The following is a 12,500-nucleotide window of genomic DNA, read 5'->3' on the forward strand; positions in this document are numbered from 1 at the left end:
CGCCACCTCCAGAGCCATGATGCCCCCTTAGTTTAATATAAAAAAAAAGTAAAAGAAAGAAAAACGAAACCTTACCATGATACACACGCTATGGATGCATTTTACACTAGTCATTTAGTTTAGAGAAAGGAATGGCAAAAAAGAAGGGGCTATTAACCCAGAGTCTACCCAACTCTCTAATTAGGCTCACTTGAAAGAGTAGTTACAGATGAGCCCTCTTCCCCAGGCTTCACCTTAAGCCTGGTCTATTCCCCTGAGAGCTTGAGTTGGTCTGGTCATCTACTGATGTAGTCATCACACAAAACTGTCTTTAACTACATGCAGTGGAGAATTGTTGCTTGGCTATGACTCTGTCGCAAAGAGAAATCAGTAACAGTACATTTTTTCTTTTTTTTCTGCTTTCAGATGGTACAAAGATTTATTTGGCAGCTGGCTAATTTGAGACTGTTTTGTTTTACAATTAAATAGAATTAGATACAGTGTCCTCCACAGTAAAAGGACAGATGGACAGATTCCAGATTGGAGTCAGACTTGCTGTCTGAATCGACCTAACAGCACAAAAACAGATGGAACCTGATTTTTTTTATTTTTTTTTTTCAAATCAGATCAATCTTCCCTGTGTGAAGGGAATGTGCTTTGCCTGTCTCGGTTCTCGTCCAGGTAATGACAGGTTGTAGCTTCATTAACATTAAACATGGGTGTGTGGATTCTCAGGTCATTAGGAAGTCGGTCGTCTTTCTAAAGTGGCAATTTTCATTGGTAGAATTCCTGCCTACACTTAAATTCCACATATATTATATGGTGTCTATGTATCTTATATTGTGTGTATGTCAGGGGTATTATATGAATGCATGTGAAAAGCAGTTATGTGCATTATTATGTGCATTCAGGCATTTAGAGGTACTTATACAGAGTAACCTGCAGTAAGTGCAGAGTTTAGTGTACAGTTTGAAACGTAATTCACCAACATTAGAATTAACAAACAATAATATGTGTAAAGGTCAAATCCATGGTGCACTTAGAGTAATTCAGTAAACACAGAATAGTTATGTGAGGGAGAATTACAAGGAAGATGAAAAAAGCTAAGCCTTTAAATTTAAGAATATTTGAGGACTGGAAAGACTGGTAGAGCACAAAGCTTTGACGATGCTGAACAAGTCTCCAAGCTGCAGTCTCCTCAACACTTTTTTGTTCATCTTTTTTCTGATGGGTTTGTTTTCCAATCAGGCAGTACAAAAATTAATTCAGTGCTGTTTAGCTGCTGACTTGGACAACTTGCAAGGCAGCATAATAGTTACAAAAACAAAAACAAAACAAAACAAAACAAAAAATCATTTAATGGCAGGAATCCCAGATACAGATAACAACCAAAATCTAATCAACTTATCTCTCTCTGTGGTTACACAGCAGCACACATCAAACATGGGTTGCTGTCTTTGTTGTCAGCTTTTAATTGGCGCCGGGCTTTGATCAGGCTGGGAACCACTATTGTCTCCAGCATGTCGTGATCAAGGCGTATTGATGTGAGAACAGAGGACATGAAAACAACTGGGGCAGACACTCAGAGAGAGTGGTTAGATCTCATCAGCAACACACTGAGTGGCCTCAACAAGCTCAAGGAATGAGAAATAGTAACAGGACCAGAGAAATGTATGTGGAAGAACAGTAATAATAACAATAACTGTAATAAGGATGATAAACTTTATATTTAGAGAACTCTTGGGGGAGGAGGGGGGCAATTAATTGACTGAAAAATCAAGCAATATATATAGAAAAAGTAAAATAAAAATAATGGAAATATAAAATTCAGTAATAAATTAGGCTAAAATCACACCATGAGTATGTGATAAAGGGTAAAATGTACAAGAAGTAAAGGTTAATTTCTGTTATGTGGAAAGCAGAGCAAGTGGACCCAAACCCAGGAGACACAGGTGAACAGGACTGAAATGTCAAATATTTATTGACAACAGAGAATAACAGATACTAGCAACAAAATACTAACGATTCCAGCAGGCATGACAGGACAAATGATCCGACACCACTGAACTGAACAGCAGGACCTAATTACAAACTGAACTGATCAGGGAATGAGAAACAGGTTGGTAAGCAGGGGACCGACAGCAGCTGATTGGCTGGGCGAAGGCAAAAGAACAGGTGACACAAGGGCACGGCTAACGAGATAAATGCAGGGCATATATGCTGGGGAATAACAGGCAGCGCAGGGCTACAGGAAAACAGGAGAGACACGCAAGGCAGGAAGGCAACCAAAATACAAAAGACATCAAAATGCAACTGTAACTCTGCCACCAGGATCTGTGGCTCAGACGTGGCCCACGTCGTGCACATAAGACGCTGTAGCTTATGTGCACCTCTCCAAATTTGCAATTGTGCGTTGATCTTTGATTGGTCTACTCAGCTGCTTTGTACTTGTACTTCTGTCTTGTTTTATGGCTTATTTCCACTCAGAGTGAATACAACATGGACCCAGTTAGAGAGAGGCGATTGTCTCTTGAACTGGGACAGAGAGACAAGACAGTGAGTGAGACAGACAGTGAGTCTGATGCCTGGTTTAACTTGTTGAGGATTACTTCTTCATGCATGCAAACCACTCTGAGAGCTGGTTTCATTCTTCATTAGATAAATACTTACTGTGATCCACATGAGGGCATTTTTTTTTTTTGCATCAGAACCACATCGAAGGGAATTCATTTAAAAGGCTCATTTAAGACAAGACTTGGCTGTCCTGATACAGTATCTTAGCAATGCACCCTTTTAATTCTTACCATGCCCCCCCTTAGGCATGCCATCACTTTTACATCAAACATTCCTGAAAAAATGCAGTCATCTTATCCTTCCCAGATATGATAATGGGATGTCTGTTTTGAAGAAAAAGAATAGGACATCTCTTTGATCGACCAAAGTACCAGTCATAAAGCTTATCTCTCTCATGCACACACACACACACACACACACACACACACACACACACACACACAGACACACACAGGGCAGCAGTCTTGCTGGGCTCTGACCGCACCACATTGATGTTTAAGGCTGCTTTCTCCTGACTGACTCTGAGGTTATTGCAGCGCTCCATGGAAGCACAGGATATTTGACGGTCCCCTGCCAAAGAAAGAGAGGAGGGGGTGGGGGACGAGGGAGAGTTGCCATTGACAACTCAGGGGTCTCCAAAGTGACCATCTGAAAATGAGGAAAAAAAGAAAACTTATTAAGAGAGAAAGGTCCAGTGGAGGCCATGGGGCTAAATCTGTCACGGCTTTTCAAGGGAGGGACAAGGCCAACTCATTTCTCAAGCAACTTTAGCCTGTACATGGTTTCTATGCTTGACCTAGTGAAGAATAGTGAGTCTGTTCAGAATAGCTGGGAGCCAGGGCTTAATCCTAGGCAAAAAAAAAAAAAAGAAAAAAAAAAAAAAAACACACAACGAGCCCCCCCACAGAGAATGCATCATACAGTGCAGGACAATAGAAAATATATTGAAGTCGTTGCGGGTGAGATCTGAGACTTGCTGACTCAAGAGGAGTCCTTGTGATGCGCCGTGTGGCGAATCTTCAGCACAGATGAAAAATAAACAAGAGAGGGAGACAAGAGAGAAAGGAAGACAGAAGGAGACGAGTACTGTAGGAGGCAGAGTCAGAGTGTTTGAAGGTCACGATCAACAGAGCGATGTGGGAATGAAATTCCTTGTGTTTCTGTGCGCCAAATGTGGCAGGGGTGAACTTGAAGATGTGTTGGAAGAAAAAATCTCTGCTCTTTTATTGAGCTTAGCTGATGAGCATGTGTGTGCATTTGTGAAACGCGGGAAACGGGGAGTGGGGGGTGGGGGGTAGGATGGGGGTCTTACAGTTGTACAATGATCAAAACCGCACATGTTTTTTGTTTCCTACATATGTTTTCTTTTCCAATTATGCTCAAACCTCTGAACCTTGCAAAAAGAAGGAAAAAACAAAAAAGCAAACACATCCTTCTCTTCAGTGATAGAGAATCAGGAGGTGAGTGGGAAGGAGGATAGGCTTTTTTTTTTTTTTTTTTTCCAAAAAAAGGTCCCTTGCTCTTTATGTTTAGTATTGTTTTTGTGCATTTCCTCCTATAGCTGGGGCAGGCCTTGTTTGGAGGGCAGGAAAAAAGACAGCAGCCTAACAGCCTTTGATCTCCATGTTTTATGGTCCCATGTCAGCGCATTGTCTGTTAAGTCCTTTTGTTGTCCCTCTGTCTAATTAAGACCTCAGAGCGACTTGTTGACTCCACAAAGAACTCATGTTTGAGGAGGGGGAGGGGAGGGTGGTGTGCGTGTGTGTTTGTGTGTGTGTGTGTGTGTGTGTGTGTGTGTATATACACATGGGTGTGACTGCTTTCATTGGGACGTAGTTTCAGAGACACAGTCACAACAACACAACACGCACACACACATTATCTCTTTCATACAAAAGCTTTGGCTTTGACATCAGAACGGGGTCATTCACTTTTTATTTGAGCGCTGTTCCAGTGGAGAACAACTCGTCACTAGCTGCAGTCACAGTCAGGCCATGGCCACACAGACAAGGATATTTTTGAAAATGCAACTTTATCTCTCTATTTTTTTTTCTTTGTAACAAAAACACATCCACGCAGAAGTGTTTTAGCAAATATTTGTGTACACACAAGAACAGAGAAACCAAGTCTCTGCTATAAGGGTATGCACGAAGAGACAGAGGACTGACAGAATGTTTTTTTTTTTGTTGCTGTTGTTGTTTTTTACATTTCTCAGTGACAAATGCAAGAACAAATACCGTTAACAAATGTCCTAATAATGTCGCAACCTGTGTGGAAAATGAAGTCTGATGACAAAAGCAAGGATGAGTTGTTCATATGGACACACGACAATGTAGAGCTCCTACTTTAGCAATTAGGCAAGGCAAGGCAAGGCAAATTTATTTGTAGAGCACAATTCAACACAAGGTGATTCAAAGTGCTTTACAGAGACATTAAAAGCAGCAAAACACAGTTTAAAACAATAAAAACAGTCAATAAAAAGGGAAATAGAATTGGGAATGATAGCGAAAATAAAATACAGTAACATAAAATAAAAAGGGAAATAGAATTGGGAATGATAGCGAAAATAAAATACAGTAACATAAAATATCAACAGGCTCAGTACATTGCCTGAGCTATACGGACTTCCAGTCACCCCCTGCAGGGATGCCGACAGCCCAACCTCTTGATTCCTTAGACTCTGAAACCTCTCCTATTGGAGATTTCAGTCCGGACTCAGTCCTCAGCCCTGGAATCTCTGACATTTGACATCGGAACTTTTCCCGACATCAGAACCTTTTCCCGACGTCAGACTTTTCCTGACATCAGAACTTTTCCTGACATCAGAACCTTTTCCCGACATCAGAACCTTTTCCTGACATCAGAATTTTTCATCAGAACTTTTCCTGACATCAGAACCTGTTCCCGACATCAGAACCTTTTCCTGACATCAGAACTTTTCCTGACATCAGAACCTTTTCCTGACATCAGAACTTTTCCGGCATCAGAACTTTTTCTGACACTAGACCCATTCTGACATCGCCCGCAGCGACATCAGGTCCTCTCCCAGCATCGGACTATTTGGCAATAATCCAGCATCACTTTAAGTGGAAAGAAAAGAAGTAGAACAATAAAAGGCAACAGGTAGTCCTTGGAGTGCGAAGGAGGCATAAAACAACAGTGCGTAGTTAAAGGTACAGGCAATACAACAGGTAAGTATTGAATCTAAGAGTACGCTTCATTGAACAGTAGTGTTTTTAGCCCCGATTTAAAGGAGCTAACAGATTGAGCAGACCTCAGATCTACAGGAAGTTTGTTCCACAGGTGAGGAGCATAATAACTGAATGCTGCCTCACCTTGCTTGGTTCTTGTTCTTGGAACACACAACAAACCAGTTCCAGATGACCTTAGGGGTCTCGATGCTTCGTAGGGAACCAGTAGATCAAGCATGTATTTTGGTCCGAGACCATTCAGGGCTTTGTAGACCAGCAGTAAGATTTTAAAATCTATCCTTTGACTCACAGGAAGCCAGTGTAGTGATTTAATGACAGGTGTAATATGGTCCAGTTTCCTGGTGTTTGTAAGGACTCTGGCGGCAGCGTTCTGAATCAGCTGCAGCTGTCTGATTGATTTTTTGTTAAGGCCTGTAAATATGCCATTGCAGTAGTCCAACCTACTAAAAATGAATGCATGAATAAGTTTTTCCATGTCTTGTTTAGACAGAAACCCCTTAATTCTAGCAATGTTTTTCAGGTGGTAATAGGCAGATTTAGTGATGAACTTTAAATGGCTGTTGAAGTTCAGGTCTGAGTCAATAATAACACCAAGATTTCTTGCTTGATTTGTAGCTGTCAGTGACATAGAGCCAAGGTGAGCGCTGATCTTTGCCCTTTCATTTTTTGGGCCAAAAATTAATACCTCTGTCTTTTCTGGATTTAGCTGGAGAAAATTCTGGCACATCCAGTCATTGATTTGATGAATGCAGCTACTCAATGAGAGTAAGGGACTGTAGTTATGTGATGACACTGAGATATAGAGTTGTGTGTCATCGGCATATGTATGATAGGAGATGTTGTGATGTTCCATAATCTGGGCTAGGGGTAACATATAGATGTTGAATAGAAGTGGTCCGAGAATGGACCCTTGAGGAACCCCACATGTGATCGTAGTTCGCTCAGATTTATGGTTACCAATTGACACAAAAAAGTCCCTATCTTGTAAGTAAGATTTGAACCATTGTAGCACAGTGCCGGTGAGTCCCACCCACTTTTCCAGTCTGCTAAGTAGTATATTATGATCAACTGTATCAAATGCAGCACTGAGATCTAGTAGTACCAGGACAGAGGATTTGCATGCATCATTATTCTGATGAATATCAGAATATAATCAGTCATATCATCATGAATATCAAGACTTTGATAAGTACAATCTCAGTGCTGTGGTGTGGCCGGAATCCAGACTGAAATGTGTTAAAATTAATTAGTACAAATGATACTAATGATACAAATGATACTAACTGCCAAAAATAACAGAATGTTATTGCAACTGTGCGAGAACATCTCCACTCTGAGAATGTGTAAAGAAGCAAAGTCTCAGTCTCAGCATTCAACGTTGGTGTTACCAAATTGTGTTGTTTTCACCTGTTCACACAACAAAAGGGAAACAGCATTTAAAAAAATAAGACAGTGTTTTCTAAAACTTGTGTTTTAAGTGACCAAAATTGCCATGTGGTCTGGAAGCCAAAATGGAAGGAAAACAGAAAATGATCATTCTTCATACTCATCTCAGAAGTACACAAAAACCACACACACATAATCCAAACAAATCTGTGAATGGACGTCTGTGTGCAAGATCCCACTTTGACCTGTTTGAAATAGCACATGCTTATTTTCTGTTTGATTCTGTTCTGGGTCCACGTCCTCCGTCTCCACTGTCCTCTCCAGCAAGAATCTGGTGATATCATTCTGCCATTAATCTGCAGTCTCAGCAGATACATTATACACACTGTCCTTTGTGTGACCATCTTAACTCTGATGTCCTTGATGTCACTGACAGTAAGCTGAAAGCTCACTTTATTGAGACATACATGAAGTGGAAGATAGATGGAGAAGAGGGTACAAAAGACAGAAAAAAGGATTTGCTAGATCACGTGATGATCTTACGTCATTGTTTACAGAATGCTCCATTTTTCCCAATCCACGTGTAAATGCCAGCATTTTCAGATTTACATCATACATTGGAGACTGTTTTTGAAAAGCCCAGTTTTCATGGATGGAAAATGCCACCTTAGTGTGGATGGAAGGCTAAATGCTCAGTTGTAGTCCCGGTCAGACATGTGCCTCCAATGTGTAGACACACCTCAGATGTGTAGTAGTTGTGTTTATACTACGTTCTGGAGTCTACTTGGCAGATGTCTTCTACACATGTGCAGTAGATCACAGTTGGTGCTCTTGCAACTAGGAGAAGTGTAGTGGCCACAAATTTTGGGCTGCACACAAACAGGTCCGCACGAAAACTTGCAGACTTGAATAGTCACAAAATTTACGTCATGCGAACCCTCACATATTCATCGACATGGAAAGTATAACACTGGCCTTAAACAGAGAAAAAAAAATGCATTTTCATATTTATCCATCTTAGTGTGGACATGGCCTCAGTGGACTCGGGCAAGCAGCACGTGCTCACAGGTTTGTCACAAGTTTGAATCCGGCTCACAGCCTTTTTCACATGTCATCCCCTCTCTGTGTCTCATGTATTCCCGAGTTAATGTTGTGCAGATATGCATTAAGAATAATCCTGAGAGAATTAAAAAAGGGGTTCAAATGTAGAGTCATACCAGAGAATCACTGGAAAGTGGTTTCTAGGTGCATTATGTCACTCTATGGATGAATCAAGACAGTAATCGTCCATTTATAAGGCTATAAGGATCCTTACAGTATGCAAGTTTCATCTTTCTCATTTTCATCCATTGAAACTCTTAATGACCAGATGCAATCACAAATAGTGGTGGGCTTGTGCCTAGCTGTGATCAGTACAATACATCTGGAGTCACCACTCTCAGTACTCAGCTCCTGTGCTGATTGCTGTGTGTCTTTTGTTTTGGCCTTCTGCAAGTAATTGTACTTAGTCTTCAACTAAACCACAGTCACAGACCTCAAAAGCTGTCCTCCTTCCCTGGTTGGGCTTCATATTCACAACAGAGGCATTTAGCTTATTCAGAGTGATTTTCACTAACCATAGAGCAGGTCAGAATTAATGAATTGTTATTGCAGCCTGGTAATAGGAAAACAATACAGTATGAAGAAACAGAAAGAAATAAGAGTTTGTTTTTTTTAACCTCTCCTTGCCAGTGCTGGGAGCAGTTAGATTACTCTTACTCTTACAGATTACTGTAATTTGTAAGGGAATACATTTTAATTTTTAGTAATCACATAACTATTAAAATTCTCATTACCTACGTGACTTGAGCACAGGACTTTTTTTAAAAGTTATTGGGGAGAATATAGGCATAAGATCTTGTGAGTCCTGTCTGCTAGCCTTGGATCTGATTTTTGTATCTCATTATTATGATTTATTATTTATTTGTTTTAATATTGGTATTCTTCTGATAAGGGCCAATCTGAGTTGTACAATGCAAAAGTAAAGTAATTAATAGTCTATTTTTTTTTTTTTTTTTTTTTTTAAAGAGAGTAATTTGTAAAATAATGTGATTGCAAATTGTAGGAAGTGATGAGTAACTTTTCTTTTTTTAAGTAACTTACTCAACAGTTCTTCTTACACTCTCATCCAACACTCATATATTGCACAATTATGCATGATTTGTTTTACATTGTGTGTGTGTGTGTGTGCGTGTGTGTGTGCGCGCGCGCACGCGTGTGTGTGTGTGTGTGTGTGTGTGTGTGTGTGTGTGTGTGCATGCCCGTCTCTCTCTTAAACAGTGTCTGTGTGTTTTCAATCACTCGGCCCAATGAAACCCAGTCAGTCCATATTTCCACATGAGTTATTTTCACTCGCAGCGCTCATCATCCAAACATGCAGCTGTCAGACGGGCCACATTCAAGGACATCCCACAGCATTTTCTGACAAATAATCCAAGTGGGCACCAGTACACAGCACGCAATGTTCCGATGCAACTGCATGGCATACAGTCACCATGGTGTCTGTGTTCGTCCATGTGTTTATGTGTGTGTATATATATGTGTGTGTGTGTGTGGCTGTTTGTGTCCAGTGGGTGCTGTTTCGGTGTTTAGCTCGGTTCCAGTGGTTTTTCCCATGTGTTGACACAGATGTGCTGCTTTGAGCCGAGGGGATGCATGTTGTGGGACTCCCTGTTATGCAAGCCAGGCCTGGTTTTCCACTGTTTTACTCTGGACCGACACATAGATTCACAGTTGTTACTGATAATATGGACTGCTCCACGAGAGCAGATTGTTTACTGCAAATTTAAGTTACACATCTTAGCACTGAGACACAGAGAGCAGGACAGGTTATGTGTGCATATGCATTAGATGTGTGTTTGTGGACATGAGGGCATTTTAGTCTGCACATGTGTATATTTGCTTCCTTCAGGGCCACATGTGTTTTGCTGTTGTATGGTGCACACATTGCCCATCGATCTTGGAATGCAGCGAGGGCCAATTAGACTGGTCTTGGAACGTGCAGATTTTTTTTTTTTTAATACTCTTCTAGCCCAAAACAAGCCACTTCTCATTTGACAGCAAGGAACATCTGGAGCCTTAACCATGAGTGTGCTGGAGAGAAGTACTGTTTTGACTGTATCTGTCTGTGTTTCTGTCACAGGTTGTCCCATGCGCAGAGGTCGGCAGTCAAAGTCCTTCGCAGAATGCAGTACTTTGTGGCCAGGAAGAAATTTCAGGTGAACAAAGAGCGTGTGGAGGAGACAAACAGGGGACAAGAGGGCGGGGTGAGGTTTGGGGGGTTGGAGAGAAAGAGCGAGAGAGAGAGAGAGAGAGAGAGAAAAGGTTCAGTAGTGTGTTGTGGTTATGTGGGAAGAGGAGGGGGAGCCCCAAGGGCATATATGCAGCTGCTCCGCTGCTGTGTGTGTGTGTTTGTGTACATGCCTGCAACTTGCACCTGCATGTCTTCTTTGTGCTCACTTCAGTTCAGGCATATTATCATGGGAACTCTGCTAAATTCACTTACTATACACACACACACATGCAAACCTGCACACATACAGTACACAGCAGGACATGGCCTCACATAGCACTGGAGTCAGCAGAATGCTTTGAAAAGATTTGGCTCCATGAAAGACACACTTAAGTGAAAAAACATAATCATGTTTGAGAAATTTTGCTATCATTTTCACGCTACATTTATTTCAAAATGGACCTTATATCCTTACCATTTCCAAGTGTTCTATATGTTTTCAATTATGATATAAGTGATCTCAGCTGCAGAGGCTGCTCTCTGTATAGCAGGGATACCCTAAAGAGTTCACCGGGTTTGTTCTGATGTTGCCTGTAACATTGTCACTCTAAACAAGGCTGTGAAAGGATCAAAACACGACTGCTTTCTCTGTGACCATGCACTTGTCAATGCATGTACACACACCCACACACACACACACATACGCACACAAGGACACAAAAGCCATTGTCAACCCTAGCCTCTGTTGCCTGGTCCCCGAAAACATTCCCAACCCCCTTGGGTGCACAGGGTTCATTGTTAACTCAGTGTGTGTGTGTGTGTGTGTGTGTGTGTGTGTGTGTGTGTATGTGTGCGCGTGTGTGTGTGTGTGTGTGTGCGTGTGCGTGTGTATGTGTGTGTATGTGCATCCACAGCAAGCACGGAAGCCCTATGACGTGCGGGACGTGATTGAACAGTATTCCCAGGGCCACCTCAACATGATGGTCCGCATAAAGGAGCTGCAGAGAAGGTGGGACGTACATCTTAAAGTCAGGGCAGAACACACCATCTATCTATCTATCTATCTATCTATCTATCTATCTCAAAACTTCATAATTTGTGCACACTAAATTAATTTATGACCCATGGATCACATGTCATACTCGCCAACCCTCCCGATTTTCCCTGTTAATTCCCAATTGTCATGCCCCTTTTTCACTGATCTCCTTTTTTTGGGTTCAAATTTCAAAACCTCCACTAATCTACTACAATTGCTTAGTATTTACGGTTTCTAGAAATAGTTAGAAGAAATCGAGGCCCCGTACCATCACTGGTGTTTCCATACAGTCAACAAAATTTGTCACACCACTTCCATGACCTTTACTGTCTATTAGGCAAATTAGACTGCTTCTGCTGCTTGGCTGTGAGTCTCACAATCAGACTGATTTCTTTCTTTCTTTCTTTCTTTTGTTCTTTCATTCTTTCTTTCTTTCTTTCTTTCTTTCTTTCTTTCTTTCTTTCTTTCTTTCTTTCTTTCTTTCTTTCTTTCCTTCCTTCCTTCCTTCCTTCCTGTCAGGGGCTTATTTGATTTAGGTCAAACAGCTTTCTTTACCATCTTGCCCCGTTTAACACATGCATATTTATGTGGCACTGTAATACTGTGATTTTAGTCATTTGCAGGCATGTGCTAGATTAATTCTTTCCGTCTAAATAGTGAAGGGTTTCAGAATTTCTCTTTTCAACTGAGCAAACTTTATACAGGAAATACAGATGCAGATGCAGTTTTCATAGTGTGTTTCATAGCTAAGTGCAAAAAAGCCAGCAAGACTGCAAGAAATAAAGTAGCTGCTTCCTTTCCCCCGTGTTAAGGTTGCCAAGTATGCAGTATTTGTAAGTAAAAGATGTTAAAATGTTAATTTAAAAATATGTGCATCAGTAACAACATAAGATTTTTTTCTTTATGCCTAAACAAATTTTACCCAGCAGTGTTATGCAGGCCTAGATACAACCTAATGCCTACATAAGTTCACTTTTAATGGTACTCAACAATAGGGTTACCACAGTTTACTATTTTATTAATGAATTAAAAGAAAATGCTA

General features: G+C 41.0%; 1 protein-coding gene across 1 annotated transcript in view; it reads left to right on the forward strand.

The window, feature by feature from the left end:
- The window catches only part of kcnq1.2 (potassium voltage-gated channel, KQT-like subfamily, member 1.2), a 182,877-nt gene that overhangs the window by 104,472 nt on the left and 65,905 nt on the right, over positions 1-12,500 (forward strand). The window contains exons 15-16 of the mRNA XM_030052722.1: positions 10,333-10,408; positions 11,337-11,431. Coding sequence (XP_029908582.1) covers positions 10,333-10,408; positions 11,337-11,431 — 171 coding nt within the window. The remainder of the gene's footprint in view (positions 1-10,332; positions 10,409-11,336; positions 11,432-12,500) is intronic.

This window comes from Myripristis murdjan, chromosome 6, assembly GCF_902150065.1.
Source record: "Myripristis murdjan chromosome 6, fMyrMur1.1, whole genome shotgun sequence".
Lineage (NCBI taxonomy): Eukaryota > Metazoa > Chordata > Actinopteri > Holocentriformes > Holocentridae > Myripristis > Myripristis murdjan.